The sequence below is a fragment of the Mastigoproctus giganteus genome, chromosome 4 (genome assembly GCF_048544385.1).
Source record: "Mastigoproctus giganteus isolate SK-2022 chromosome 4, ASM4854438v1, whole genome shotgun sequence".
NCBI classification, from domain to species: domain Eukaryota; kingdom Metazoa; phylum Arthropoda; class Arachnida; order Uropygi; family Thelyphonidae; genus Mastigoproctus; species Mastigoproctus giganteus.
In genome coordinates, this window is record NC_143578.1 from 120,299,851 (window position 1) to 120,326,825 (window position 26,975).

General features: G+C 40.3%; 1 protein-coding gene across 1 annotated transcript in view; it reads left to right on the forward strand.

The window, feature by feature from the left end:
• The window catches only part of Kdsr (3-ketodihydrosphingosine reductase), a 213,577-nt gene that overhangs the window by 134,858 nt on the left and 51,744 nt on the right, over positions 1 to 26,975 (forward strand). The window contains exon 5 of the mRNA XM_090371754.1: positions 5,420 to 5,515. Within this exon, the coding sequence (XP_090227880.1) occupies positions 5,420 to 5,515 (96 nt within the window). The remainder of the gene's footprint in view (positions 1 to 5,419; positions 5,516 to 26,975) is intronic.

Here is a 26,975-nt window from a genome sequence, read left to right on the forward strand (position 1 = left end):
TCAGCAGGCGTTACTGAAAACCGATTGCCGCAGCACGCTGAAGGTTTACCCCACAGCGAATTTCATTTTCTCCTTAGCTAACATCAATTTACAAATCTACCCTATTTATTGCAAAGTTCATGACCACTTTTAAGAAAACTCATTTGGTTATATAACTGTAACAAAAATGAAACAAAGACCCTTCTCTGGGCGTCAATGGCCACAAGTATTCACTAAAAGGATGATTAATTCCAGATGCTAATGAGCAATTTCGGAGGGAAGGAGGCCATACATTTGAGCAGCTGTTTAGCAGTAATTTTTTTTTTTTTTTTTTTTTTATGTAAACACGAGAGGTATTAGAACCTATAGTACTTAGTACCGTGCTTGGGTTGGAGGTTGAGAAGACGAAAAAAGATATTTGTTGACATTGGACTTGAATTTCTGTAGACTGTAATTTTCAGGACATACATATGAAGAAAGGTTATTCCAGAAAACAGCAGTTGAATGAATAAACGAGGAAAATGAAAAGTTGGTTCTGTGAGTTTGAAGTTGGACAGTAAATAGATGTTGGCTGGTGACAGCATGGGTTCGGACTGTTTTGAAACACAGAGAGACAGAGAATTATAGAAGCCAATTCAGAAGAACAGTGCCTGTGGAAATATCTATAGAAGAGGCATGCAGCAGAAACAGTACGTCTATGAGACAGCGAGTGGAAGACTGTTAGAAATGAATCATTAATTAACCTAACTGCCCTCTTCTGAACGGAATCAAGAAGCCTGAGAGAGGTTTTGGGGGCACCACCCCATATGTGGGAACAATATTCCATGGCAGGGCAGATTTGTGATTTATGCAGAGTGAGCAGCTGTTTGGAAGAGCGAAAGAGAAAACCAAGTTTTTTAGATGCAGAGGAAGCAATATTTGTAATGTGCTTGTGCCAAGAGAGATTAAAAGTCAGGGTAATCCCGAAAAGAGATATCATTTTGTCTAGAAATTGGAGTGTCACCAAAGATGAGCATAGGCGCAGAAGAATCCTTTTTGCGAGATATAAGACAAGACCGAGTTTTAGAAGGGTTGAAATCAACTAAGTTGTCTTTACCCCACTGGAGAAATGCCTGGAGATTGGCATTTAAGGAATTGGTAGCAGATCTTCGAGAAGTTGAAGCTGATTGAGCAGGAGAAGGTTTCTAAAAATGGAAAGTGGAATGCGATGTGCTATCATCGGCAAAACTATGGATAGGATTACCAGTCAATGGAAGAAGATCATTAATATACAAGAGGAAAAGAGTGGGGGAAAGAACTGAACCTTGGGGGACACTGGCATTAGTGGAGAAGTTAGAAGACAGAGAGCCATCATCCTTAGTGAGCGATCAGAGAGAAAACAGGATAACCAATTACAAAAAACAGTTGGCAAACCATAAGATGGAAGCTTGTTTAGAAGATCTTTATTCCAAACACGATCAAAAGCCTTTGAGATGTCAAGAGCAACTTGTGTTTCACCAAACTTTTCCATTGAATTATTCCATAAATGGGTAACATAAGCCAGAATATCACCAGTGGATCGACACTGACGGAATCCATACTGGTGGTCGTTGATCAGACGGAAGGTTTCTAGGTAGTTTAAATGTTGGCGGTTAATTAATTTCTCTATTACTTTAGAAAGAGTAGAAGTAATTACAATGGGACGATAATTGGATGGGAAGGACTTGTCACCCTTTTTAGGAACTGGCTGGATATGAGCAAATTTCCAACCAGAAAGGAAAAACACCTTTGGAATAAGAAAGTGAAAAAAGGTGGCAAAGAATAGTAGTAAGTTCAGGAGCACAGGTTTTGAGATCAAGTAGAGAACTACCATCAGGACCTGGAGCTTTCTTAGCATCGAGATTCGTCAAAATCCTTTTGACAGAAGACCACAAGAGGCATTGAATGGATCGTGTTGGGAATGGTGGGAGGTGTTTTACCAAGATCATTAATACATGAGTTGGCGGAAAAATGGGATGCTAGCAGGTCAGCTTTATCCTTGGCTGAAGTGACAACAGAACCATCTGGTTTGGACAGAGGTGGGAGCAGAGATGGACAAAAGTTGCGACCAATAGCTTTGGCAAGAGACCAGAATGCTCGGCTACCATTAGGGCAAGAAGCAAGTTTTTGCTCTTAGCCTGTTCAAACTCTAGTTTGGACTGAATAATTATTATTATTAGCCATATGGTGCAAGGAAGCCTGAGGCTTATGCTGCATCAGCCAAAAACAATTTCTGAATTACCCTGAGAGAGAGAGAGAGAGAGAGAGAGAGAGAGAGAGAGAGAGAGAGAGAGAGAGAGAGAGAGAGAGAGAGAGAGAGAGAAGTAGAAGGGAATCACCAAGAAAAAGAAGAATGATGATATCCAGCTCAGGACCCTTTGTGTGCCAAGCCCATACTCACCAGATGTGAGTCCCTGGGATTGTATGTATACACTCAGTGATCACTGAATTGTGACCACCCCATCTATTAGCATTAGTAGAGGCATATGATGCAAGAAAGCAAGCTTATGCAGCATCAGCCAAAAAAAAAAAAAAAAAAAAACCCTACCACTTCACCCCTCCGTTCGTTCGAAATACCTGTCCAGCTGAGCCTTAAATTTATTTAGGCTATCGACTTCCACAACAAGGGATGGAAGTCTGTTCCACCAACCAACTACCTGCTGGCTAAAGGCAAAATAATAACTGCTTTACAATTGTTGCGAGCTTTGGTGTAGGCAGAAAATGAAACTGAAGAATTAGAAACAAGCCAATTACGATATGCAACTTAGCTCTGGCGACTAAACATTGGTTCCACCACTTCAAGCCTCCAATAAGCAAAGTGGTGGTATTGCACCAATTGATGTGAGTCATCTACCACCTAGTACTGCCTGGTAACACAGGGGAGCGGCATTCCTCCATGTACACCTCAACCCTTGCTTACGTTGGTTCACACCTGGGTGGTCACCCACCATGTGCTTGAGCATGGAGGTTATACCCAGGATTACTAAAAGTCCCACCATGGTGAGGATTTGGCTGTTACAGACCATCCGGACTTCGCCAAAATTGGGTCCACTTGAACTGAGTGTCACCCAAAAATCAGTTCCGTCAGCATTTTAGACTCCCAGGTAGTAAGTACAGCTTTTCTGGCATATCTGAGAGAATGTCTTTGAAATCCTCAAGGACTGAAATGCTTGAAAATCTTGAAAAAAAATGCTTTTGCTAATTTTTTTAAAAATTCTTTATGGAGAGACTAACACTTCACTATAAGGGGTTAATTTTACCTGTAATTTTGTTTCATGGTGCAATGTTTTGCAAAAAAATTCGTAATATAGAGAAATTCGTTAAATAGAAGTTCATAATAGAGAAGTTCCTGTATATACATCTGCATCTGTTGCTGCTGCTTTGCACGATGCTATTCTTTAAATCGATTTAAAGAATAGTAAGGGATTTCTGTTTCCTGTCATTAGATGATCTTCTTTGTAACACCTTTTGCCATTTGCTTGCTTCAATTTTTATTCTTTTTTCCCTATATTTTTCTCATATTTCTGCTATCTTCTTTCTTTTTTGGCCTTGGATTTCCGTGTGACTGGCACTGCCATCTTTATATTTATCTGTTATTTATTACAATATACATCTGCATCCATTGCTGCTGCTTTGCGCACTTTTGTGCATTTGCCATATCCAGTTTATTTTTATCTTTCTGCTATTTCATCTGGTTTTACTCCTTGGTATAATATTTTATATTTTTATATATATAATTACTGCATTATGACCACTCTATGCTGCATAACTTGAAGTATAAAAAGCCTAACGGCCTTGTACTCTAGAGCAGGTTTGTGGGTTTATCAAATTGATAACTTGCAGTTATGGGACATAGTAACGATATCATGGAGTTTCAAAAGGGCATGATTGTGGGAACTCATGCATCACATGCTTCCATATTGGAAATGGCATGTCTTGTCGGTTATTCATGGCCCAACCTGGTTAAGGAATACAAAGGATGGTGTCGAATAGATCAAACAACCTCTGACCAACAGAACTGTAAAGGATTACACAAGGTGGATGTTTATGGTGAGTGAAGGGTGCAGCACCTTGTGTGGCCAGTAACTGTGCGACAGTTGACTTCAGAATACAGTATGGGGAATGCAAGAACAATATCCCAAATGATGTGCTGCACACTCACACATATGGGTTCCACAGCAGACAATCCAAGAGACACCCTCTCCTCACTGTTGAACATCATTGACAATTGATGTAGAGGTGTCAACAACAACACACTGGAGGAGTGGAAATGAGTGTGATAGTTGGATGAGTCCAAATACCTGGGCAACATGATGGATGCCTTCGTGTGTGGCACAAGTAACACAAGTTCATGGACCCATCACGCATGGTGCCCACTATCCACACTGGTGGAAGTGGTTGCTTAATATGGGACATGTTTTGCTGGCAAGAACTAGGACTCCTTTTGCATATGGACCAACTTTTTACTGGCAAGGTCTACTGGCAGCTCTTAGGAGCTCATGTGCCATGCAGTTTTTCTTGGACAGAAATGGAATCTCCCAAGACAATAATGCGGCATGTCACTGGGCTGCACTGTGCATGTTTGGTTCAAGGAACACGATGAAGATATCACCCATTTTGATTGACCTCCAAATTTGCCTAACCTCAATCCAATTTGAATGCCTGTCGGATATTTTCAAACAGGAAGTGGCGTGGACACGCAACCATCATCTATTCTGACACTGTGGAAAGCCTTGCAGGCAGCATGTCTGCAGATCCCTATGGATGTCTTCAGACATCTAATAGAGTCAGTGCCTGTTATCCGTTCAAACGGTGGCCCAACACAGTATTAGAGCTGGTCATAATTCAGTGATCACTTAGTGTATATAGCAATGTGCAACTTAAGCTTTTGCTTTGCTCTAAATTTACACAATTTTAAAAATTTTAAGTCTTTGACATCTCATATTGTGGAAATATTTCATCATAGAGTTGTCAGGTCTTTCATCATAGAGTTGTCAGGTCTTTCACCATCTGTGTCTGATTACTTACCATTGAGTATCACTAAGCGGAAAAGTAGTCTTTTGGGTAATGGCTTGCATTTCAAATAAATAGCAACATATTTTTTCTTAGAGAGAAGCATTTTTTTTTATTTTTTTTTTTAATTTGAAGTGCAGTACTCTGTAGTTTGTGTTTTGCTTTGCAATATGAGATTGATGCACCTTATAACAGATTTAGTTTACTCATTGCTCCATACACAGCTAAGATTTTTGGCCAACCCATTCACAATGTCTTAGATTTGCAACAAGAACAAGGCTTTCAGTAGTTTTTTTTCTTTTAAACTAATATGATATCTAGATGTTATTCTGTTTTTTATATTCTTATAAATTTTAAGAAATTTTTATCAGTTGCTTTATAATTAACATTTCTTTTATATTTTAATTAGGCAGAGAAACAAGCAGGACCAATATTTCTTCTTATTAACTGTGCTGGAACGTCAGTAAGTTATCGTTTCGAAGAAACTCCTTTGGAAGTCTTCAAGGTATTATTTGAAAAGTAGTGAAGGTGTTTTCAATATAAATAATTAAAATTATTTATAATCATTGTTGTGAAACTTTCTTATAGTTATACATATTTTATAAGTGAAACTGAATGGCCAGTTAAGTTATTTTCATGATATTATCACCAAGCTATAAAGAAAGTAAGTATCAGTTTTTTAAATGAATGCTTTGTTTTTTTTTAATGTTGGGGAGTTAATGTATTAATAACATAATTTTACAATTATGTTAATGTATTATTGCAAAAGCACCGTTGGGAGAACAGGGGTGGGGTGAAAATAAGAAGAAATACTGGCCCTCCTTCCCCACCTCTTCCCTATTCTCCCAACAGTGCTTTAACAATAATAGTTAATTTGTATAGCATAAACCTGTGCTATTTCTCTGATTTCACATTTAGTTTTATTGTGTATACAATAAAACTAAATGTGAAAACTATGTATGATGCTGCTCCACTTTATTGTAGTTTCATTTGTACTAAGAGTATGATCATGTATCCAAATTGGATTTTAATTTTTTTTTTTTTCCCCTATTGGTGGATTTTAAAATTATGGCAGCAGGTGCATTGGTTTACAGAATTCACAAATCAGGTTTTTCAGATAATTTTTCTAACTGTCTTAAGATCAACACTGTTGGTTGAGAAATGAGCAAAAATGAAATCTAAATGAAACAAAATGAAAGTTCTATAGAAGATTATTTATTGAGCCTTAAATTTTTATGGCTGTACTTCTCCAATGAAAAAATAATTGCTGATGCAGATTAGGGGAGGGGATGTTTTTTTCACATTTTTTCAAAAACTCAATTCATAGTTTTTCTGTGTTGTTGACTGTGCATCCAGTGTTCTCACTTGAGGGTAAAAATTACTGTGCATGAGAACTAATTTTTGTCAATATTACACTGGAAATCAGCAAAAAAGGTAAACATCTCTTTAAAAAAAAAAAAAAAAAAAAATACTGTTTTGTCTTCCTCAGTACACTAAGGCCTTGATTTAATGGACTTTGGAAATAACAAACAGCATCCACTTGACCAAGCCTTTTTGCCTGTATGGGACCCATTAGTATCACTGTCTCAGTCTGATGGTATGTATCCTCAGTTAAAATTTTAATTAACAATAAAGCAGGTTTAATTCACAGCTGCTAAGCATTTCTGTTGTCCTTTTGGTCCATTGAAGTAACTTGTTGAAATGATGTATTAAAGTCATTACACAATTCCTGCTTGAAGAAGATAAACCAAATTTATATCTTTGTAACAAATTTACACCTTACAAAGTCACAGAGAGTGCAATGATGCTGGGGTTTTCCTATACTCTCCTCTTGTCAGCCTGCTAAGTATATCAGACATCAGTAGGCTGTTCTTTAGAGAGAGGCTGTTCTATAGTGAAAGCTCTTCAGACTGAACAGGCTTCAGTCAGGGTCACCATTATGCAACACAGCAAAATTTCAAGCTTTTCTGTTCAACAGAACTTTTAATTGCAGTAAAATACAGTATTACAATATTTAATTTTTTTATTTCATAATACAGCGCATTTTTCATAACATTAGTATTAGTAATGGCCATATGGTGCAAGGAAGCCTATGACTTATGCTGCACCACCCAAAAAAAAATAATAATAAAATAAAATAACAAAAAATAAATAAAACAAAATAATAAGAATAAAAACAAATTAATAATAATAAGAGAAAAGGAAATGGACAACCTGTGCATTTTCCTCCTCCCTTAGGTAAATATCCAGCTGACCTTTGAATTTCTCCAAACTGTCGGCCTCTACCACCCATGTAGGTAACTTATCCCAGTAATTTATAACTCTCCGGCTAAAATAAAACTTCCTGCAGTCCAGTCTAAACAACTCCCCCGATAACTTGAAATTATGGCCTCTTGTTCTAGAATCATGTATAATCGTGAAAATTTCGTCCTTATTCATTTTGCTTATGCCTCTCAGAGCCTTATACACCTCAAAGTCTCCTCTAAGGTGCTTAGTTTCCAAGTTCTGCAACCCACATATTCAAAGTCTTTCCTCATATGGGTGCCTTTTGCAGCTCTAAAAAGGCGAGTTACCCATCTTTGGACCCTGTGAAGAAGAACAATATCTTTCTTTTGGTGCAGTCTCCATACTTGAACACAGTATTCCAAGTGTGGTCTAACAATAGCCTTATATAATGGAATTGTAACATCCATATCTCTACTAGCAAATGTTCGATAAATCATTGATAGGACATCGTGGACCTTCCTTGCAACCTGTGTATAATGCTTGGTGAACTTTGTGTCTGACCGTATCATAACTCTCAAGTCCCTTTCTTCCACTACTGACTTTAGTTCAACTCCACCAAGTGTGCAAGTTGTTTTTGGGGTTACTCTTCCTGAGGTGTAAGATTAGCATTAGTAGAGGCATACAATGCAAGAAAGCAAGCTTATGCAGCATCAGCCGGAAAAAAAAAAACCCTCCCATTTCACCCCTTCATTCGTTTCAAATGCCTGTCCAGCTCAGCCTTAAATTTGTTTAGGCTATTAGCTTCCACAACAAAAGATGGAAGCCTGTTCCACCAATCAACTACCCGCTGGCTAAAGACAAATTTCCGCACATCTATTCTACAACTATCTTTCCTCAATTTGCAACTGTGCCCCGTCAGGTTCTTAGTCTGAGCAAGAGGAAGAATCCCATCAGCATTCAGCTTGCTCAATCCATTCAAGGCCTTATACACCTCAATCAGATCACCTTGCAGGTGCCTACTCTCCAGGCACTGCAATTTGCAGAACTTAAGCCTTTCTTGATAAGAACACCCCTTTATTACCCTTCTTTGTACTCATTCTAGCAACTTTACATCCTTCCTAAAATGAGGCCTCCAAACCTGTACACAGTACTCTAGGTGTGGCCTGACCATTGCCTTGTATAACGGGATAATCAGCTCCCTGTCCCTGCTAGCAAAATCCCTATATATCATTGACAAGACTCCATGACCTGCCCTGGCAGTCCATCTGCGCTGCTCAGCAAACTTCATATTTGACTGCATAATTACCACCAGGTCTTTTTCACTTTCCACTTCCCTAAGTGTAGTACCACACAGTTGGTACGTTTCTCTTCAGTTATTGCTACCCATATGCAGTACTTTGCATTGTCAATGTTAAACTTCATTTGCCACTTCTCAGCCCATTTTCCCAACTTATTTGGATCCAGTTGGGCATGAGTAAAGTGAAATCAGCAAAGATGGAATTGAGACAAATGTTGTTGAAGAGGAAGCATGGCATTCCGGGGGTTTGCAGTAGTGCAAATTTTATAATTGTGGGATACCCTGGAGATAACATTGATCGAATTACAGATTGAAAATAAAGTTTTAACGGCAAGATTGGAAGGTAAAGAAAAAGGAAAAAAAAAGTTTTGTAGAAATTACAGTTAAACAAGGTGAAGGTGTTAATTCATATGCGTCACTTGTCACAAGAGATCATGGAAGTGCTACGCATTCAAAGGTGACTGTGGTTACCTCTAACAGTACTTAATATAAAAATAGTGAGGATATGAAGGAGTTATTAAAGTCTGTGAGACCAATAATGTGTAACGTAAAAGTAAAAAGTGTGAGAGCAGTTAGAGATAAGAGGCTAATTATTGAAGCTGATTCTGAACAAGACTTGAACAAAATAGAGAGCTGTGTGCAATTTCAGGATTTAGGTCTAAAGTTAGAGAAACCTAAGAGGTTAAATCCAAAGTTATTAATATATGATGTGAATAAGGACATGAATAAGGAAACCTTTATTGAACAGTTGTGGTTAAGAAATCTTAAAGATTGTGGTTTTAGTAAAGAGAAAGTGCGTAGTGAAGTAGTGGTGTTATCTATTAATAATGTGAAAAATAAAAATGTATCTAATTGGATTATAGAGTTGCCTGCCTGTTACCTTAAGATAACTGTGGGAAAAGGTCGGATTTATGTGAATTGGGACTCCCACCGAGTCAGGGATATTGTGTTAGTCACACAGTGTTACAAATGTATGGCATTTGGGCATGTGGCTAAATATTGCAGAAATGATGCCTTCCGTGGACACTTTTGTGAAAGGCCATTCTTATTTGGCATGTCCTTTGAGGATAGAGGTGAGCAGATGCATCAACTGTTGGAGGAAGAACATTATTGCTGAGCATCCCGCTATCGATAAATCTTGCCCTGATTATCAATGTGTTTTAGAGATAAATAAAAAGAAAACTAGCTATGAGTAGACTTGAGTCAGGATTTATCCTTAAGATTTTACAGATAAATGCACGGCGGGCTAAAGATGTTACGATTCAACTTAGCAAAGTGGCAGAGGAGAAGCATTACGATGTGATGCTCATTCAGGAGCCGTACTCATTTTTGGGGATACCAGGTTCAATGTGGAGAGAACCCCATGGTGACTATAGTAGTAGTCAATAGAAATTTAGTGATAACAATGATCACCTCCTTGTGCGGAGAATACAGGGTGTGTTTGTGAGGTAATGACACCCACTGGGTCAGTGTACCTGGTATCCCTATATTTTAAATATAGTGACATCGTAGACCCCTAATTGAGTACACGGAAAAAGTGGAGATTTTTCTATGAGGAAAACCGATAATAGTTTCGGCGGATACAAATGCTCGCTACACACTTTGTGTGGGGGGGGGTTCTCTGATAACAGAGGTCAAGATCTCGACGAGTTCCTTTCTTCCATGGACTGGAGCGTGTTAATGATCTGCAGCAGCTACCTGACATTCTCCTCTGTTCAAGGTGAATAATACGTCGATGTTACATTATGCTCAAATGATGCCATTTATAAAGTAACTAACTGGAAGGTTCATGGAGCTTTGGTCTCTAGTGATCACAGAGGCATCACATATGATTACTGTGTGGCTGGCCAATCCCGGGCTTGGATTGAAACAGATAAGTATGCTGTTAACTCTATAAATGGATGGTGTTTGAAAGATATGTAAGAGAATCCATTAGTGAGATTGTCAATTTGGGATCCTTTTCTGCTACACAAATGGTGGAAGTTGTGACTGCTATATTAAAAGAGGTTAGCAATCGATCTATAAGAAAGAAAAGGCGCCCCAAATGTAGTATTCCATGGTGGAGCCCAGTTCTCTCCGATCTGAGGAGAAGGATGAGGGCCTCAAGGAAGACCTTCTGGCTCTCCCGGAGGTCTGCCGATGGCGTTTTAATTGAACATTTGAAACAGAGTTATATACATCTCGGAAAAGAGTACTCTAGCGCAATTAAGAAACATAAATGTATGGCCTGGCGGGCCTTTGTGGAAATTGCTGGGAATAGGGATCCTTGGGGCTCCATATACAAGGTTATTACAGATAAATTAATTTTTTTGATATAACATATAGTGTTGGTGCAGAGGGCCAGCGAGATATGGTGGCGTGGGCCCAATCTGTCCAGCAGATCTTGGCTGATTTAATAGTATCCGATTCTCTTTGGCAAAAGGAAGTTTTAAAACTAAATAGTGAATTTACGTATCTTCTGTGAGTGAAGTGCCCTTCCCAGTAGAAGAATTGTGTTCAGATATTATGCCTGTTAAGAACGGGAAAGCTCCAGAGATTGATTTCCTGGAGGCAGAAATTATTAAACATTTCCACTTAATGTATCCTGAATATCTTTTGGATATATACAATGGATGTTTAAGAGTGGGCATATTCCCTGAGTTATGGAAGACTGCGATTTTGAAAACAGTCCTCAAGGATCTGGTTAAGTCTTTGGACAAACCGACTTTATATCATCCAATTGTTTCACCCCATTTTGGGCAAAATCTTTGAGCGACTTATAATAGGAAGTTTTATCCAAGATATGTTTCATCTGGACTTGATTCTAACAAACAATATGATTTTAAAAAGGGCTCCTCTGTGGAAAATGCAATTAAGAAATTGGTTGATAAAGTTCGGGAGGAACCTCGGAGGTAAGTACTCAGTGCATTCATTGCTTTAAGCGGGCGTTCAATACCCTGTGGTGGGGTAGCAGCCTCTGCAGAGTTAGAACTGCCCTCTGTTCTGCAAATTTATATAGTATTCTTGGGGACTATTTCTCGGGTCGTAAGGTTATTGTAAGATCTGAATGGGAGGAGGTGGGTAGGAAGATGGAACATGGTTGTCCCCAGGGTTCGATCCTTGGACATGGCATGTGGAATATTGTATTAAATGAGTTTTTAGAACATACATGGGAGATGTATGTCCATCGCCTACGCTGATTATGTGGTTTTGATAGTTTCTAGGGATTCCCGGAAGCACTGGAGAAACTTGACTTTTGCAGCCCGTCTGCACTGCTCAGAGAACTTAATATCTGCCTGCACAATTACCCCCAGGTCTTTTTCATTCTCTACCACTGTCAGTGTAGTACCACAGAGTTGGTACATTGCTCTGGGGTTGGTGTTTCCCCATATGTAGTACTTTACATTTGTCAATGTTAAACTTCATTTGCCACCTCTCAGCCCATCTGCTCAACCTTTCCAGATCCTCTTGCAGCAGCATAGTGTGTCAGTAGTGTCCTTGACAACCCTGCCAACCTTTGTATCGTCTGCAAACTTGGACATTAAGCTTGATATACCATCATCAGTATCATTTATAAATACAAAAAACAATAATGGACCCAACACTGAACCCTGAGGGACTCCACTAATAACATTAGTCCACGAGGAGCAGTGTCCATTGATTACCACTCTCTGTCTTCTCCCCCTCACCACCCCTTTATCCATAGTAGTAATTTCCCTCCAATGCCAAACTGCTCCAATTTTTGCAGCAGTCTTCCATGTGCAACAGTATCAAAAGCCTTTCTAAGATCCAAGTATATAATATCAAAGTTATTCCCTGCATCCAGTTCTTTTGTGACTACATCATAGTATCCAATCAAATTGGTCAGGCAAGACTTCCCCTTAACAAAACCATGCTGTGTCTGAGTTATAACTGAATTCTTGTCTAGCTGATCCTGCAGTTCTTTAACCAGTGCCTCCATTAATTTTCCTGGAACAGAAGTTAAACTAACAGGTCTATAATTACTTGTGTCAGCCTTTGATCCTCCTTTGTGAATTGGGATTACATTTGCACATCTCCAGTCTATGGGTACCTCCCCTGAGTCCAAAGAAGCTCTCATAATTATGGCTAGAGGTTTGCTTACTTCCTTTGCTGCCTCCTTTAATATAACTGGATAGATCCCATCCACCCCAGGTGCCTTTTTTATGTTTATCCTCAACAATCTCTCCTCCACTTTCCTCTCAGTTATTACAAAATCATCTAGCTCACTGCCAATGTTTACTTTAATTACGTCATTCTCCTTCCTGAATAACTCCTCATGTGTGAATGTAGATGCAAAATACTTGTTTAGATTGTTAGCCACCTAAGCAGGATCCTAAACTGTTGAACCATCAATATCCAATGGACCAATCTGATTCATCCCTTTCCTTCTTGAGTTTAAATAGGTAAAGAACTCTTTTCTGTTTTTCTTTGCATCCTTTGCCAAGGATTTCTCATAGTCTGCCTTTGCCTGCCTAATCTCCTTTGTGACTTGGTAACAGACCAACTTATATCTATCATAGGCTCCCATGTCACCCATTATTTTGTATGTATCCCATGCATTTTTCTTCTCTGCCATATGTCTTATTAGTTCATCTGACAACCATTTAGGCCTGAACTTTGAACAATATTTCTTAGTTGGTATGTAAAGCCTGGTAGCTTCCAAGATTAGTTCCTTGAATGCTTCCCATTTTGAGTTTGCTGTTGGTAACATCATCAGTTGGTCCCAATGTATAGAATTTAAATACTGTCTCAGACCATCATAGTCGCCTTTACAAAAGCAAAAACTCTTCCCTTTACCTCTGATGGTAGTTACCTCCTTGAGTAAATCCCACTTCAATACACTGTGATCACTGCCACCTAGTGGTTCCTTTATCTGCAGATTCTTAATGCATGAAGAATCACTACTGATAATCAGATCAAGAGTATTGCTCCCTCTTGTTGCCTCACGAACATGCTGATGTAGAAAACAATCATCCAATAAATCCACAAAAGCCTTGCTAGTGTGCGAGTGACCAACCCACAAATTCCAGTCAATATCTGGGAAATTAAAATCCCCCATTATAAGACTCTGATTTACTGGCCCACTCTATTTCCCTGTACGGTATCTTATTATACTCATCAGAGTTATTAGGCCTATAGCATACTCCTACTCTCAGTTATTACTGAATAAGGCTTACATTGAAAGGCACGTTTTCATAGGTCTAGCGCCTCTGAATATATGCCATCAATAACAACCAATTCTATCTGTTTCTGCTAGTTATGTGCCAGCTATAACCATTATTATGTTATACTAAACATAGTAAAATAAAGTGTAAAGTGTGTTTGGGGTCAAACGGCACCAGGGGTTCCCCCCATCTCCGCGTAGTTTACATTGTCGTGTGATACAGTACACTGTAAAGGCCAGAGATTTAAAAGTGTATGGATATTGTAGATGAGTAGTGTTGTGTACCGTTGTTCTTCTGGCCATTTAGCCGCCAGGCCTCTGCTGAGGCCAGACGTTGCCCACACTTTGCCCCGTGGAGGCAGACCAGGTACACCAATATTTTAAATAAGTACTCTGGCAGGTCCTGCCACCTAGTTTCCTGAGATTTCAGTGGCTAGGACCTAAAAAAAAAATAAATAATAAATAAAAAAAAAAAAAAAATAAATAAAAAAAAATAAAATAAAAAAATAAAATAATAAAATAAATAAATAAAAAAAAAAAAAAAAAATTTGAGAGGTTATCGCGTGGTGGTTGTGCTAGAATTGTGAGGCCGAAAATTGTGGGCGAATCAAATTTGGCTGTAATTAAGTTTGGATGTGTGGGGCTTTCGCTTGCGTGCAGGTAGAGTGGGAGGGAGACTGAAGGCTGGGGGGGGCGACAGACAGAAGAATGGAGTCGATAGGGAGGGTGACTCCAAGATTTGGTGGGGCATGCCCATGCCCCACCAGAAGGGAAAGTGTGGGTGGCAAGGAGGGAATGAGATAGAGGGACCATCACCTCCCCCCCCGGCCAGGGAAAGGGAAGAAAAGTGGACCAGGCAAGGGCGCCAGGTCAGATTGCCAATAAGGCTAGTGTGCAGAGAGGCTCTGCAGTTTCTTCAGTCGGTGGAATGTCATTTTTGGGACATTGTCCCATCCGAGGTTTACAAAGTCCAGTTTATTTTGTAGCCATTCATCGGTTAAGATCCTATCCGAGGTTATTTAGTCCAGTCAGCTTGGATGTGCATTTGCGATTTCATTTTGTTTCTTCTGTTATGAAGTCGGATCCCTGGGGGTTTGATTTGTTCTGGTGGTCCTTAGTGGTGTCGAATTGTTTTTCTGATTATGGGCAGCTTTGATGGGTACTTGCATTCTCTTCATTGCAGTGGTTGCGGCTGGGGGAAGGTCCGTCTTCTGCTGAAGAGGCCCTGAGCGAATTTTGTTAGTGCTTTGTAGCTGTCTTCTTCTTCTAGGATGAGGTTTTTTTTTTTTTTTTTTTTTGATTTGGTAGTTGTTGGCGCATCGGCTTCTGTGGCCATATTGCACCTCCCAAGGTTTTTGCAGTACTTTGATCCAAGCCCGAGGCGGGAATCGAACCCGCGACCTTTGGGTTGCCGGGCAGGTACTTTACCCACTCGGCTAGCCCGGTCGGCCTAGGATGAGGTGTTCCTGGTTTTGCAGTGTGAATCGAATTTCAGTGATGAGCCGGCAGCGTAGATCTTGATACAGGTGACAGTGATACATGAGGTGTTCCCATGTTTCTGTTTGGCCACAGTGGCAGAGAGGAGTGTCACTGAGTCGGAAGCCTGATAACTTGTGTCTGAATGCACCGTGTCCGGTGAGTAGGTATGTGACGAGGAGTCCTGGAGACAGCCAGTGGGGATATTTTGGATATACCGTCTGAATTGTCGGCACGAATTTCCGAGTGATTTCACCTTTGATTGAATTTTCCCAGCGGGTTTGCCAGGTCTGTTGGAGATGCAGTGTGAGTCGCTTCTTTTCCATTTTAGGGTCATTGGCTAAGTCAATCGTGTAGTTCAGGCAGGTGGACGTTTTTCGTTTGCTGAGGTGGTGTAGGATTCCGCGACGAACGATCTCCAGGTCCAGGGGGAGGGCACCCATAAGGACCTGCAGCGCGTGAGTACTCACCGTCCTGCAGGCTCTGGAGATCGTTAGCAGGGTATATCTTTGTATCGTCTCGAGTTTTCTCCTGTTGACCGCGGTGGTTGCTTTGTGGTACCAGACTCCGGAGGCATATGAAATGGCTGGCAGGAATACTGTCGTATAGAAGAGGGCGAGGGTCCTTTTCCTCAAGCCCCAGTCCTTACGGGTGACTCTTGCAAAGAGTGCAGAATAGTTTCTGATTTTATTCCTGATGTATGTCAGATGTGGTGTGAAGGACAGATTCCTATCAAGCATGACTCCCAAATGTTTTAATTCCGTTGCGAGTTTGACGGTTTTCCCCTGGACTTTGATTTGGGGAGGCCTCCTAATATCTAGGTTCCCCCTGAGTAGGACTGAACGTGTCTTGGTTGGAGAAATTGTGAGTTTGTTGTTGTCAGCCCAGTCTTGCAGGATAGTGACTGCTCTATTTGCGGAGTTCTCTAATTGTGCTCTGGAGTCCTCAGCAAGCATCAGAATAAGATCGTCTGCATAAGCCTGGGATGTGACGTTTCCAAGGTTGAGATTTAGGAAGCTGTCTAGGACGACATTCCAAAGAAGAGGGCCCAGAACGGAACCCTGTGGGCATCCTCTGTGTATCAACCGTGATATGGAGCAATACGGAGTAGTGACTGTGACTGATCTGTCTGAGAGGTATGTACTGATGCATTTGTATAGATTTGCTGGCAGATTAGCCTCCCGGAGCCTGCCGAGGACACTTGGCCACCAGAGAGTGTCAAACGCCCCAGCAAAATCTATTGCGATGACGAGGAAGTACTTTCGGTTGGTTGTGGTTGCGGCGTTAACAATATTTTCCAATGCATCTACGGTGGAGTATCCTTTTCTGAACCCAAACTGATTTCGGGATTGAAGGCCTGCGTTTGAGTAGTGAGTTTCTATCCGATTTCGTAGAAGGTGTTCCATCAGTTTGCTCAGTACAGACAGTAAGGCTATGGGTCTGTAGGACCCTGGGAGATCCTGCTGCTTTGTTGGATTTTTGAGGATGAGCCGAAGCGTTGCCGTTTTCCAGGTGTGTGGGAAATAGCCTTCTTTTAGGCACTGGTTAAATAAATTTAGTATTTTTTCTGGGATAGTCTCAACTGCCTTTTTTACGATTTCTGGCTCTAATAAGTCTGCACCTGGTGATTTCCTGTTTCTTAGTTTGGCGGCTGCAATGTCCAGTTCGATCCTAGTAAAGGGCTCCTCCTCTTCGATTGTTGTGTAGGTACTATTTCTTAGGCAGAGCGATGTTTGTTCTGGGGTGGTTGGATCCAGGTGTTTCTGGAACATGGCATCTAGGATATTATTGATGGATTCCTGCCACGTTTTGGTGTACTCCCCTTGTGGCTTCTTGGTTGTGGGGATGACTTCGCTTCTGGGGAGTTTATTTGTGGTCACTCTGTAGACCACTCCCCAGGGGTTTTCGTTTCCAACTGTGGATACTAGGTGCTCCCAGGAGCGTTGTTTTCGTTCACGGATCTTTGCTGTATATTGATTCCTGGCCGTTCGGTACTGTTGTCGTAGTGCTTCCACCTCTACTGCAGGCCAGCTACGCCTGGCACGTTGAAAAGTTTTTCGGCAGGTGTTTACCACACGTCTGAGTTGTTGTAATTCTGGGGACCACCAGGGAACAGCTCCCGGAGTAGGTTTTTTCCGCTTTATGGAATTGTTTGCTGCATCTGTGATAAGCTTGACAATTTTAGCTTGGTGTTTATCTGGGTCTAGTCCTTCTGTGTCAAGTGCTTGAGCAGCTGTACGTAATGACTCCTGGAAGAGAGGCCAGTCTGCCTTCTCAACAGCATATCTGTGTTGCATTTGTCTATGTACCATTTGTCTATTTAGTTTCCGGTTTAGTTGGAAGGTAATTGTTCGGTGATCAGATGAGGTCCAGTCTTCGCTGACAGTCCAGAATGCAATGTGGTCCGCTAGAGATCTGGTAGCCAAAGTAACATCAATCGTGGCCTCCCACATCGTGTTTGAAAATGTTGGTAGGTTGTTTGGTTTGTTAAGGATCATATAGCAACTGTTTGCCAGATACTCCTCCAGGTGTTGTCCATTTACCGCGCCACGTCGCTCCGGGGTTTCACTAAACCACGCCGGCGAACGGCAGTTTGCATCAGCGCCCACTACGATTTTAGCGTTCGGGAATTCCTCCAGAACATTTTGCAGGTAAGTTATAGCTGGGAGGATATCTTCTCCTGGCCGACAGTAAAGCGATACTGCATAAAATTCGCCCAGTGCAGTGATGACGTGGGCACATACAGCCCACGAGAGACAGTAATTTGTGATTTTGGTGACTGTGTAGTCTGGATTTCTGATTAGAATGGCGGCCCATGGCGTTTCATCATCAGTTTGCACGATTTTATACTTCAGGGGATATCCCTTGACCTTCTTACTGTGCGTATATGGTTCCTGGATGAGCAAGATATCCAGGTTTTCCTCGTTTGCTGTCCTGGTCAGCTGCGCGGCAACTGCCTTGGACCTCTGGGCGTTTAATTGTGCAAATAGTAAACATAGTGTGAATCATAGGTTGAAGTTAAGTTGAATTTAAGTAGGTATAAGTTTATGTAAAATTAATGGCAGACATGCAAAAATAACTGCTAGCCTGTTTAAGTTAAGTTGAATTTAAGTAGGTATAAGTTTATTTAAAATTAATGGCAGACATGCAAAAATAACTGCTAGCCTGTTTAAGTTAAGTTGAATTTAAGTTAATTTAAAATTAATGGCAGACTGGCAAAAAAAACTGCTAGCCCTACAGATAGCAAAAACTAAAATAATTAATTAAAACCTTATTAAAAATATATACAAATGTTTCTATAGCCTATGAGAATTATTATATACAAGTGTCTCTGTTACTTAAGGAAAATATACAAGTACATCTGTTTCTTGTGAAAAGCTGTTGTTGTTGTTATTTGGTTTTTAGGAGCATTAGCAACTAAGGCCATATTGCTCCGGTGCGGTGGTCATTCCCTGACCTTTCCGCATGTTCCGTATTTGGTGGTGACGGGCTCGAACCCCTGTCTAATCAAGAAGCGTGTGCTACGCACTGCTGCTCCTTCCCACCTGGCTACGGAGGCGCCTTGTGAAAAGCAAAGCAAAGATATAAACCAGTATTAAGGCGAAAGGAATAGGCTGTAAGGATAGAAATAGTACTCAATCCCCCTCGAATACTCCAATAGATTTTGAGACATAAGATATTAGAGTTAGATAGTATACAAATAAGAGCAAAGAAAAAGAATGCAAACTACTTCAGAAAATTACCAGGGGTGTAAAGTCCCGTCCCTTAGTAGGGTTCCTGGTAATTGTTTGTGTAAAGAAGCATGTACTTCTAATAATTATTAAATGCACATTATGTATCAGAAGTAAAAGTAAAATTAAAAGTCAGTATTAAAAATAGCTAAAATCAAAATTAAAAGGATTGTTATTAATTAAAAATGCATGTATGCGTAATGAACCAATTGACTTAGTAATAGTATTAGTAATGGCTGCATGTTGCAAGAAAGCCTATGGCTTATGCTGCACCAGCCAAAAAAAAAAACCGAATAGAACAATGATAAAAAAATAATAATAAATAAATATATTAATAATTAATAAAAGAAAAGGAAATTAAACCTATCATCCTATGCGCTTCCCTGACCCGAAGGTACTATCCAGATGACCTTTGAATTTCCCCAAACTGTCAGCCTCTACCATCCATGTTGGCAACTTATTCCAGTAATTTATAACTCATTGGCTAAAATAAAACTTCCTGCAGTCCAATCTAAGCATTTCCCCCCCCCCCCCCCCCCCCGTTACTTGAATTTATGTCCCCTAGTTCTAGCATCATTTATAATCTTGAAAATTTCATCCTCATTCATTTTACTGATGCCCCTCAGAGCCTTAAACACTTCAATCAAATCTCCTCTAAGGTGTCTAGTTTCCAAATTCTGCAACTCACATGGCCCCGAGTGCCAAGCGATATTTTGTGCAATACATAGCGTTCTTTCTCAGCGGATTAGTTATATTTATTTTCCAGTGTCTCTATTCTTCTTGTCTTTCATAAGTGATTCTTTACTTAAAAGCTTTGAAGTAGGATCCAGAAAGGAAATACACCTTTCTTTCCTTGTGTGTGTGTGTGTGTAATCCATACTAACCTAACTAAATCTCTAAACCGCTTGGTCACTGGTGGAACCACTCCTGCCTCCACGTGGCGGGGCTGGTAACCTGGGAGAAGAAAAACACTCTCCCGGGACAAAAAGGAGCAAAGATGGACACAAATAGACATGCCACTTACGGATCTCATGATCCAGATTTCTCAAACAGAGAAGACTTAGCATTAGCATTAGTAGAGGCACTTGATGCAAGAAAGCAAGCTTATGCAGCATCAGCCAAAAAAAAAAAAAAAAAACCACTTCCACTTCACCCCTCTGTTCGTTCAAAATACCTGTCCAGCTGAGCCTTAAAACTTATTTAGGCTATCAACCTCCACCACAAGGGATGGAAGTCTGTTCCACCAACCAACCACCCGCTGGCTAAAGGCAAATTTCCGCACGTCTATCCTACATCTGTCTTTCCTCAATTTGAATTTATGCCCTCTCAGGTGATTATTCTGAGCTAGAGGAAGAATCCCATCAGCATTGAGCATGCTTAAACCATTCAAGGCTTTATACACCTCTATCAGATCACCTCGCTGGTGCCTAGTCTCCAGACACTGTAATTTGCAAAACTTAAGCCTTTCTTCGTAAGAGCACCCCTTTGTTCCATTCACTAATCTTGTTGCCCTTCTCTGTACTCGTTCCAGCAACTCTACATCCTTCTTGAAATGAGGCCTCCAGACCTGTATACAGTACTCTAGGTGTGGCCTGACCATCGCCTTATACAATGGAATAATCACCTCCTTATCCCTGCTGGAAAAATTCCTGTATATCATTGACAATACTCCATGAGCTACTCTTGCAGCCCGTCTGCACTGCTCAGAGAACTTCATATCTGCCTGCACAACCACCCACAAGTCCCTTTCATTCTCTACCACTGTCAGTGTTGTACCACAGAGTTGATACGTTGCTCTGGGGTTGCTGTTTCCCATGTGTAGTACTTTACATTTGTCAATGTTAAACTTCATTTGCCACCTCTCAGCCCATCTGCTCAATCTTTCCAGATCCTGTTGCAGCAGCATAGTGTGATTAGTGTCATTAACAACCCTGCCAACCTTCGTATCGTCTGCAAACTTGGACATTAAGCTTGATATACCATCATCAATATCATTTATAAATACAGAAAACAATAATGGACCCAACACTGAGCCCTGAGGGACTCCACTAATAACATCAGTCCACGATGAGCAGTGTCCATTGATTACCACTCTCTGTCTTCTCCCCCTCAACCACCCCTTTATCCATAGCAGCAATTTGCCTCCAATGTCACACTGCTCCAATTTGTGTAGCAGTCTTCCATGTGCAACAGTATCAAAAGCCTTTCTAAGATCCAAGTATATAATATCAAAGTTATTCCCTGCATCCAGTTCTTTTGTGACTGCATCATAGTATCCAATCAAGTTGGTCAGGCAAGACTTCCCCTTAACAAAACCATGCTGTGTCTGAGCTATAACTGAAGTCTTGTCTAAATGATCCTGCAGTGCTTCTTTAACCAGTGCCTCCATTAATTTTCCTGGAACAGAAGTTAAGCTCACAGGTCTATAATTACTTGTGTCAGCCTTTGATCCTCCTTTGTGAATTGGGGTCACATTTGCACATTTCCAGTCTATGGGTACCTCCCCTGAGTCCAAGGAAGCTCTCATAATTATGGCTAAGGGTTTGCTTACTTCCTTTGCTGCCTCCTTTAATATAACTGGATAGATCCCATCCACCCCGGGTGCCTTTCTTGTGTTTATCTTCAACAGTTTCTCCTCCACTTTACTCCCAGTTATTTCAAGATTCTGTAGCTTACTGCTAGAGTTGAATACACCTCTGGCATTCCCCTCGCTGAATAACTCCTCATGTGTGAATGTCGATGCAAAATATTCATTTAGTTTGTTAGCTACCTGAGCAGGATCATCAACACTTGACCCATCAATATCAAGTGGACCAATCTGATTCATCCCTTTCCTTCTAGAGTTTACATAAGTAAAGAACTCTTTGCTGTTTTTCTTTGCATCCCTTGCCAAGGATTTCTCGTAATCTGCCTTCGCCTGCCTAACCTCCTTTGTAACTTGGTTGCATATCAACTTGTATCTATCATAGGCTTCTGTGTCATGTGTTAATTTGTATGTATCCCATGCATTTTTCTTCTCTGCCATATGCCTCATTAGTTCATCTGACATCCATTTTGGCCTAAACCTTGAACAATATTTCTTAGTTGGTATGTAAAGCCTAGTAGCTTCCAAGATAAGTTCTTTGAATGCTTCCCATTTTGAATTTGCTGTTGGTAACATCATCAGTTGGTCCCACTGTATAGAATTTAAATACTGTCTCAGTCCATCGTAGTCGCCTTTACGGAAGCAATAACCCTTCCCTTTACTCCTAATGGTAGTTACCTCTTTGAGTAAATCCCACTTCAGCACACTGTGATCACTGCCACCTAGTGGTTCATTTATCTGCAGATTCTTAATGCATGAAGAATCACTGCTGATAATCAAATCAAGAGTATTATTCCCTCTAGTTGCCTCCCGAACATGCTGATGTAGAAAACAATCTTCCAATAAATCCACAAAAGCCCTGCTAGTGTGTGAGTATCCAGCCCCCAAATTCCAGTCAATATCTGGGAAATTAAAATCTCCCATTATAAGACACTCTGATTTACTGGCCCACTCTATTTCCCTGTATAGTTCCTTATTATACTCATCAGAGCCATTAGGCCTATAGCACACTCCTACTCTCAATTTTGATCTCCCAATGTTTATGTCACACCAAACTGACTCCACACTGCACTGTCCAGCGATGTCGACTGGCTTCACTTCCTTGGTTTTTATGTGTTTCTTAACTAATAGCATAACATCTCCCCCCTTCCTATCCTGTCTATCCTTTCTGTAGACGTTGTACTCCAAATGGCCTTATATCAACTCAAATATTGCTACTTTGCTTATGTTAATTTAAACTTAATGCTATTATTTTATACTATATTTAGTATATCATAATGTGGTTAGGCTGGCATATAAATAGCAGAAACAGATAGCTTATGTTGTTATTGATGGCATGTATTGAGAGGCTCTAGCTCCATGATGATCTGCCTTATGATGTAAGCTTAATTCAATAATAACTGTTAAAATTTGGTATTTTTCTGTATTTTGGTATTTTAGATTTTGTAATTTATTTATCTTATTTTGTTACACAGAGCATTAAAATTATGATAAATGAATTAGCTTTCGGCTGGGTGGCAGCCTTCATCAGATTAAAATACTTTGAATGGCAGTTAGAATAGAGATGCACTGCCAGGATGGTACGTGAGACACGTGGTTAATTGTTTGTTGATGTTTGTGGCTGTGACGTATGGTGGTGACGTGGCCAGCGTTTGTCTATGGACAATTAACCACGTGTCTCACGTACCATCCTGGCAGTGCATCTCTATTCTAACTGCCATTCAAAGTATTTTAATCTGATGAAGGCTGCCACCCAGCCGAAAGCTAATTCATTTATCATAATTTTAATGCTCTGTGTAACAAAAATAAGATAAATAAATTATGAATCCAGAGCACACAGGCGTGTTTTATTATTAGATTTTGTATTTTGCAAATATGGAATTATTGGATTTAGTTTGACTTTGCTATAAATAGAGAGACTGATAGGGTCCTTTGTTGGTTAGTTATTCACCTCCATTTTAAGATATATCTATTGAATTTAATAATTTTTGTATTTTCTCAGGCAAATGTAATGTGTAATCATCTCTGATGGCATTAATCTGCTCTGACTAGTATTTTTATCAGTTTTTAAATAAGTGAATATATTTTTTTATATTTATATATATATATATATAAAAGTACCTTTCCAGGTCAAGATGCACAAATGTGGTGCAAGTAAAATCACCTGTGTAGACTGTGCAGTAACCGGGTGAATGTAGTTGTGATGAGTTAAAATAAAGTAGTGCAGATATCTTGATAGTTGTGTTTATTTAGGTGGTATTTATGTGTCCTGTCTGAGTGTATGATGATATATGAAAAGAAGCACATGAGTGAATGATGGTTGTACATTGTTACCTACCAGTCTGACCATAAATGAGTAGTAATAATAATAATTAAAAAAAAAGATAGATTGTGTATTCCTCTGTATCTGAGTGGAAAGGTATATACTGTATAGGGTTTCAACATAAGAAGAGTGTGTGTATTGTTCTGGCAGCCCCCACTTGTTCTTCAGTGGGCATAACCAGCAGGGAACCACCCCTGCTGATGCCATGCATCATCTATTTTAAGGTATGGAATGGGAACTGCTGACACTGGCTACAGCTAGTATTGCTTGTGTGGGATTTCATGCAGAGCTGCACTGTGTATCCACAGAGAAGACTTTTGCCTCCCCACCCAGCATAGAGCACTCTGACCCTATGACCTTCTTCTCCCACACTTTCATCCCAACTTTTTGCCTAGTAGGTTCTACCACCACAAACCTTTTACCTTTCTTTAACAGCCCCCCCCCCGGATGGGCTCCTCCCACAGGGATGCCTCTTATCCCTTTAACTTCCTGTTTCCAGGTTGACAGCCTTCCTATTATCCACCTTAATCTTCTTCATCTATTCCTCCCTCTTTACTGTCACTCCATTTTGCATTTTTCTCTTCTAATAGTTCTCCCTGCCAGAGAACTTTCTACCTGTGCTACACATAGGCCCCCCCCCCATTAGGCACCCCTAGCTAAATGCCAAATCTACAGGACAACACAACCCAACGTTACACTATACAACACAAATTAACAGTAAAACTGACACTATCTCTGGCATTTACAGACTTTTGTAGTGTCACAATGCATAATACTTGGTTTGTAGAGGGAATCCCAGTGCCACTTGACAATATACGTTTTTTCTGTATACATTGAACTCCCCATATTCAAATTCTGTATCACTTATATCTGAATGACACCACATCTCTAAAATTCCAACAGTATCTGCATTTGATGTCTTGACCAGCACTTCAAATTTATCAAATTTATTTACAGCTTTTGCCCATCTGCTCCCACCTCTGTCAAAACCAGATGGTTCTGTTGTCATTTCAGCCAAGGATAAAGCTGACCTGCTAGCAACCCATTTTTCTTCCAACTCATGTATTAATGATCTTGGTAAAACACCTCCCACCATTCCCAACACAATCCATTCTTTGCCTCCTGTGGTCGTCAGAAAGATGTCAGAAGGATTTTGACGAATTTCGTTGCTAAGAAAGCTCCAGGTCCTGATGGTATTTCTCTACTTGTTCTCAAAACCTGTGCTCCTGAACTTATTCCTGTTCTTTGCCACCTTTTTTCACTTTCTTATTCCAAAGGTGTTTTTCCTTCTGCTTGGAAATTGGCTCATATCCAGCCAGTTTCTAAAAAGGGCGACAAGTCCCTCCCATCCAATTACCGTCCCATTGCAATTACTTCTACTCTTTCTAAAGTAATGGAGAAATCAATTAACCACCAACTTTTGAACTACCTAGAAACCTTCCGTCTGATCAACGATCACCAGTATGGATTCCGTCAGTGTCAATCCACTGGTGATATTCTGGCTTATGTTACTCATTTATGGAAAAATTCAATGGGAAAGTTTGGTGAAACACAAGCAGTTGCTCTTGACATCTCAAAGGCTTTTGATCGTGTTTGGTGTAAAGGTCTTCTAAACAAGCTTCCATCTTAAGGTTTGCCAACTGTTTTTTGCAATTGGTTATTGCGTTTTCTCTCTGATCGCTCACTGAGGATGATGATAGATGGCTCTCTGTCTTCTAACTTCTCCACTAATGCTGGTGTCCCCCAAAGTTCAGTTCTTTCCCCCCACTCTTTTCCTCTTGTATATTAATGACCTTCTTCCATTGACTGGTAATCCTATCCATAGTTTTGCTGATGATAGCACATTGCATTCCTCTTTCTATTTTGGAAAACCTTTCCCTGCTCAATCAGCATCAACTTCTCGAATATCCACTACCAATTCCTTAAATGCCGATCTCCAGGTAATTCTCCAGTGGGGCAAAGGCAACTTAGTTGATTTCAATCCTTCTAAAACTCAGTCTTGTCTTATATCTTGCAAAAAGGATTCTTCTGCTCCTATGCTTATCTTTGGGGACACTCCTATTTCTAGGCAAAATGATATATCTCTTTTGGGGATTACCCTGACTTTTAATCTCTTGGCACAAGCACATTACAAATATTGCTTCCTCTGCATCTAAAAAACTTGATTTTCTCTTTCACTCTCGGCATTACTTTTCTTCCAAACAACTATTCACTCTGTACAAATCGCAAATCCACCCTATCTTTAAATATTGTTCCCACATCTGGGGTGGTGCCTCCAAAACCTCTCTCAGCCTTCTAGATTCCATTAAGAAGAGGGCAGTTAGGTTAATTAATGATTCCTCTCTAAGAGAGTCTCTCCACTCGTTGTCTCATAGACATACTGTTTCTGCTGCATGCCTTTTCTACAGATACTTCCATGGGCACTATTCTTCTGAATTGGCTTCTATAATTCCCGCTCTCTCTTTCAAAAAAGTCTGAACACGTGCCGCCACCAGCCAACATCCATTTACTGTCAAACTTCAAACTCACAGAACCAACTTTTCATCTTCCTTGTTTATTCATTCAGCTGCCATTTTCTGGAACAGCCTTCCTTCATATGTATTTTCCGAAAATTACAGTCTACAGAAGTTCAAGTCTAATTTCAACAAATATCTTCTTTCGTCTTCTCAATATTCAACCCAAGCATGGTACTAAGTACTATAGGTTCTAATACCTCTCGTGTTTGGGGGTTTTCATAAAAAAAAATACTCCTAGCATTGGTGTACATGCAAGTATGCATACACCTATTGTTACCCTAACATAACCCATGTATTTACTTGTTCCGTGATGGCGTCCAGCAGCCCTTGAAATCCCCAGTACCTCCCTTTGCAGGCTGTTACTCATTCTAATAGAAGCAGCGCAAGAATCACTTTCATCTCTGCCTGTGGCTACCATTAATCTATTAGTCTGTGAATCTCCCCAAGCTAGCAGTTTTCCGACCCACCTAAGACTGCGTCTATAGCCTCAGCAAATATTCTTGCACCCTTTCAATTTAAGTGTATCCTATCCGTATTGAAGCAGTCTCTCCTGTTAACAAGTACAGACCACATTGAGAAAAATCTTACACCATGAGACTTGCACTGTGGTTCCAAGGCTGAATTGATTGACAATGCTCTCATCATATA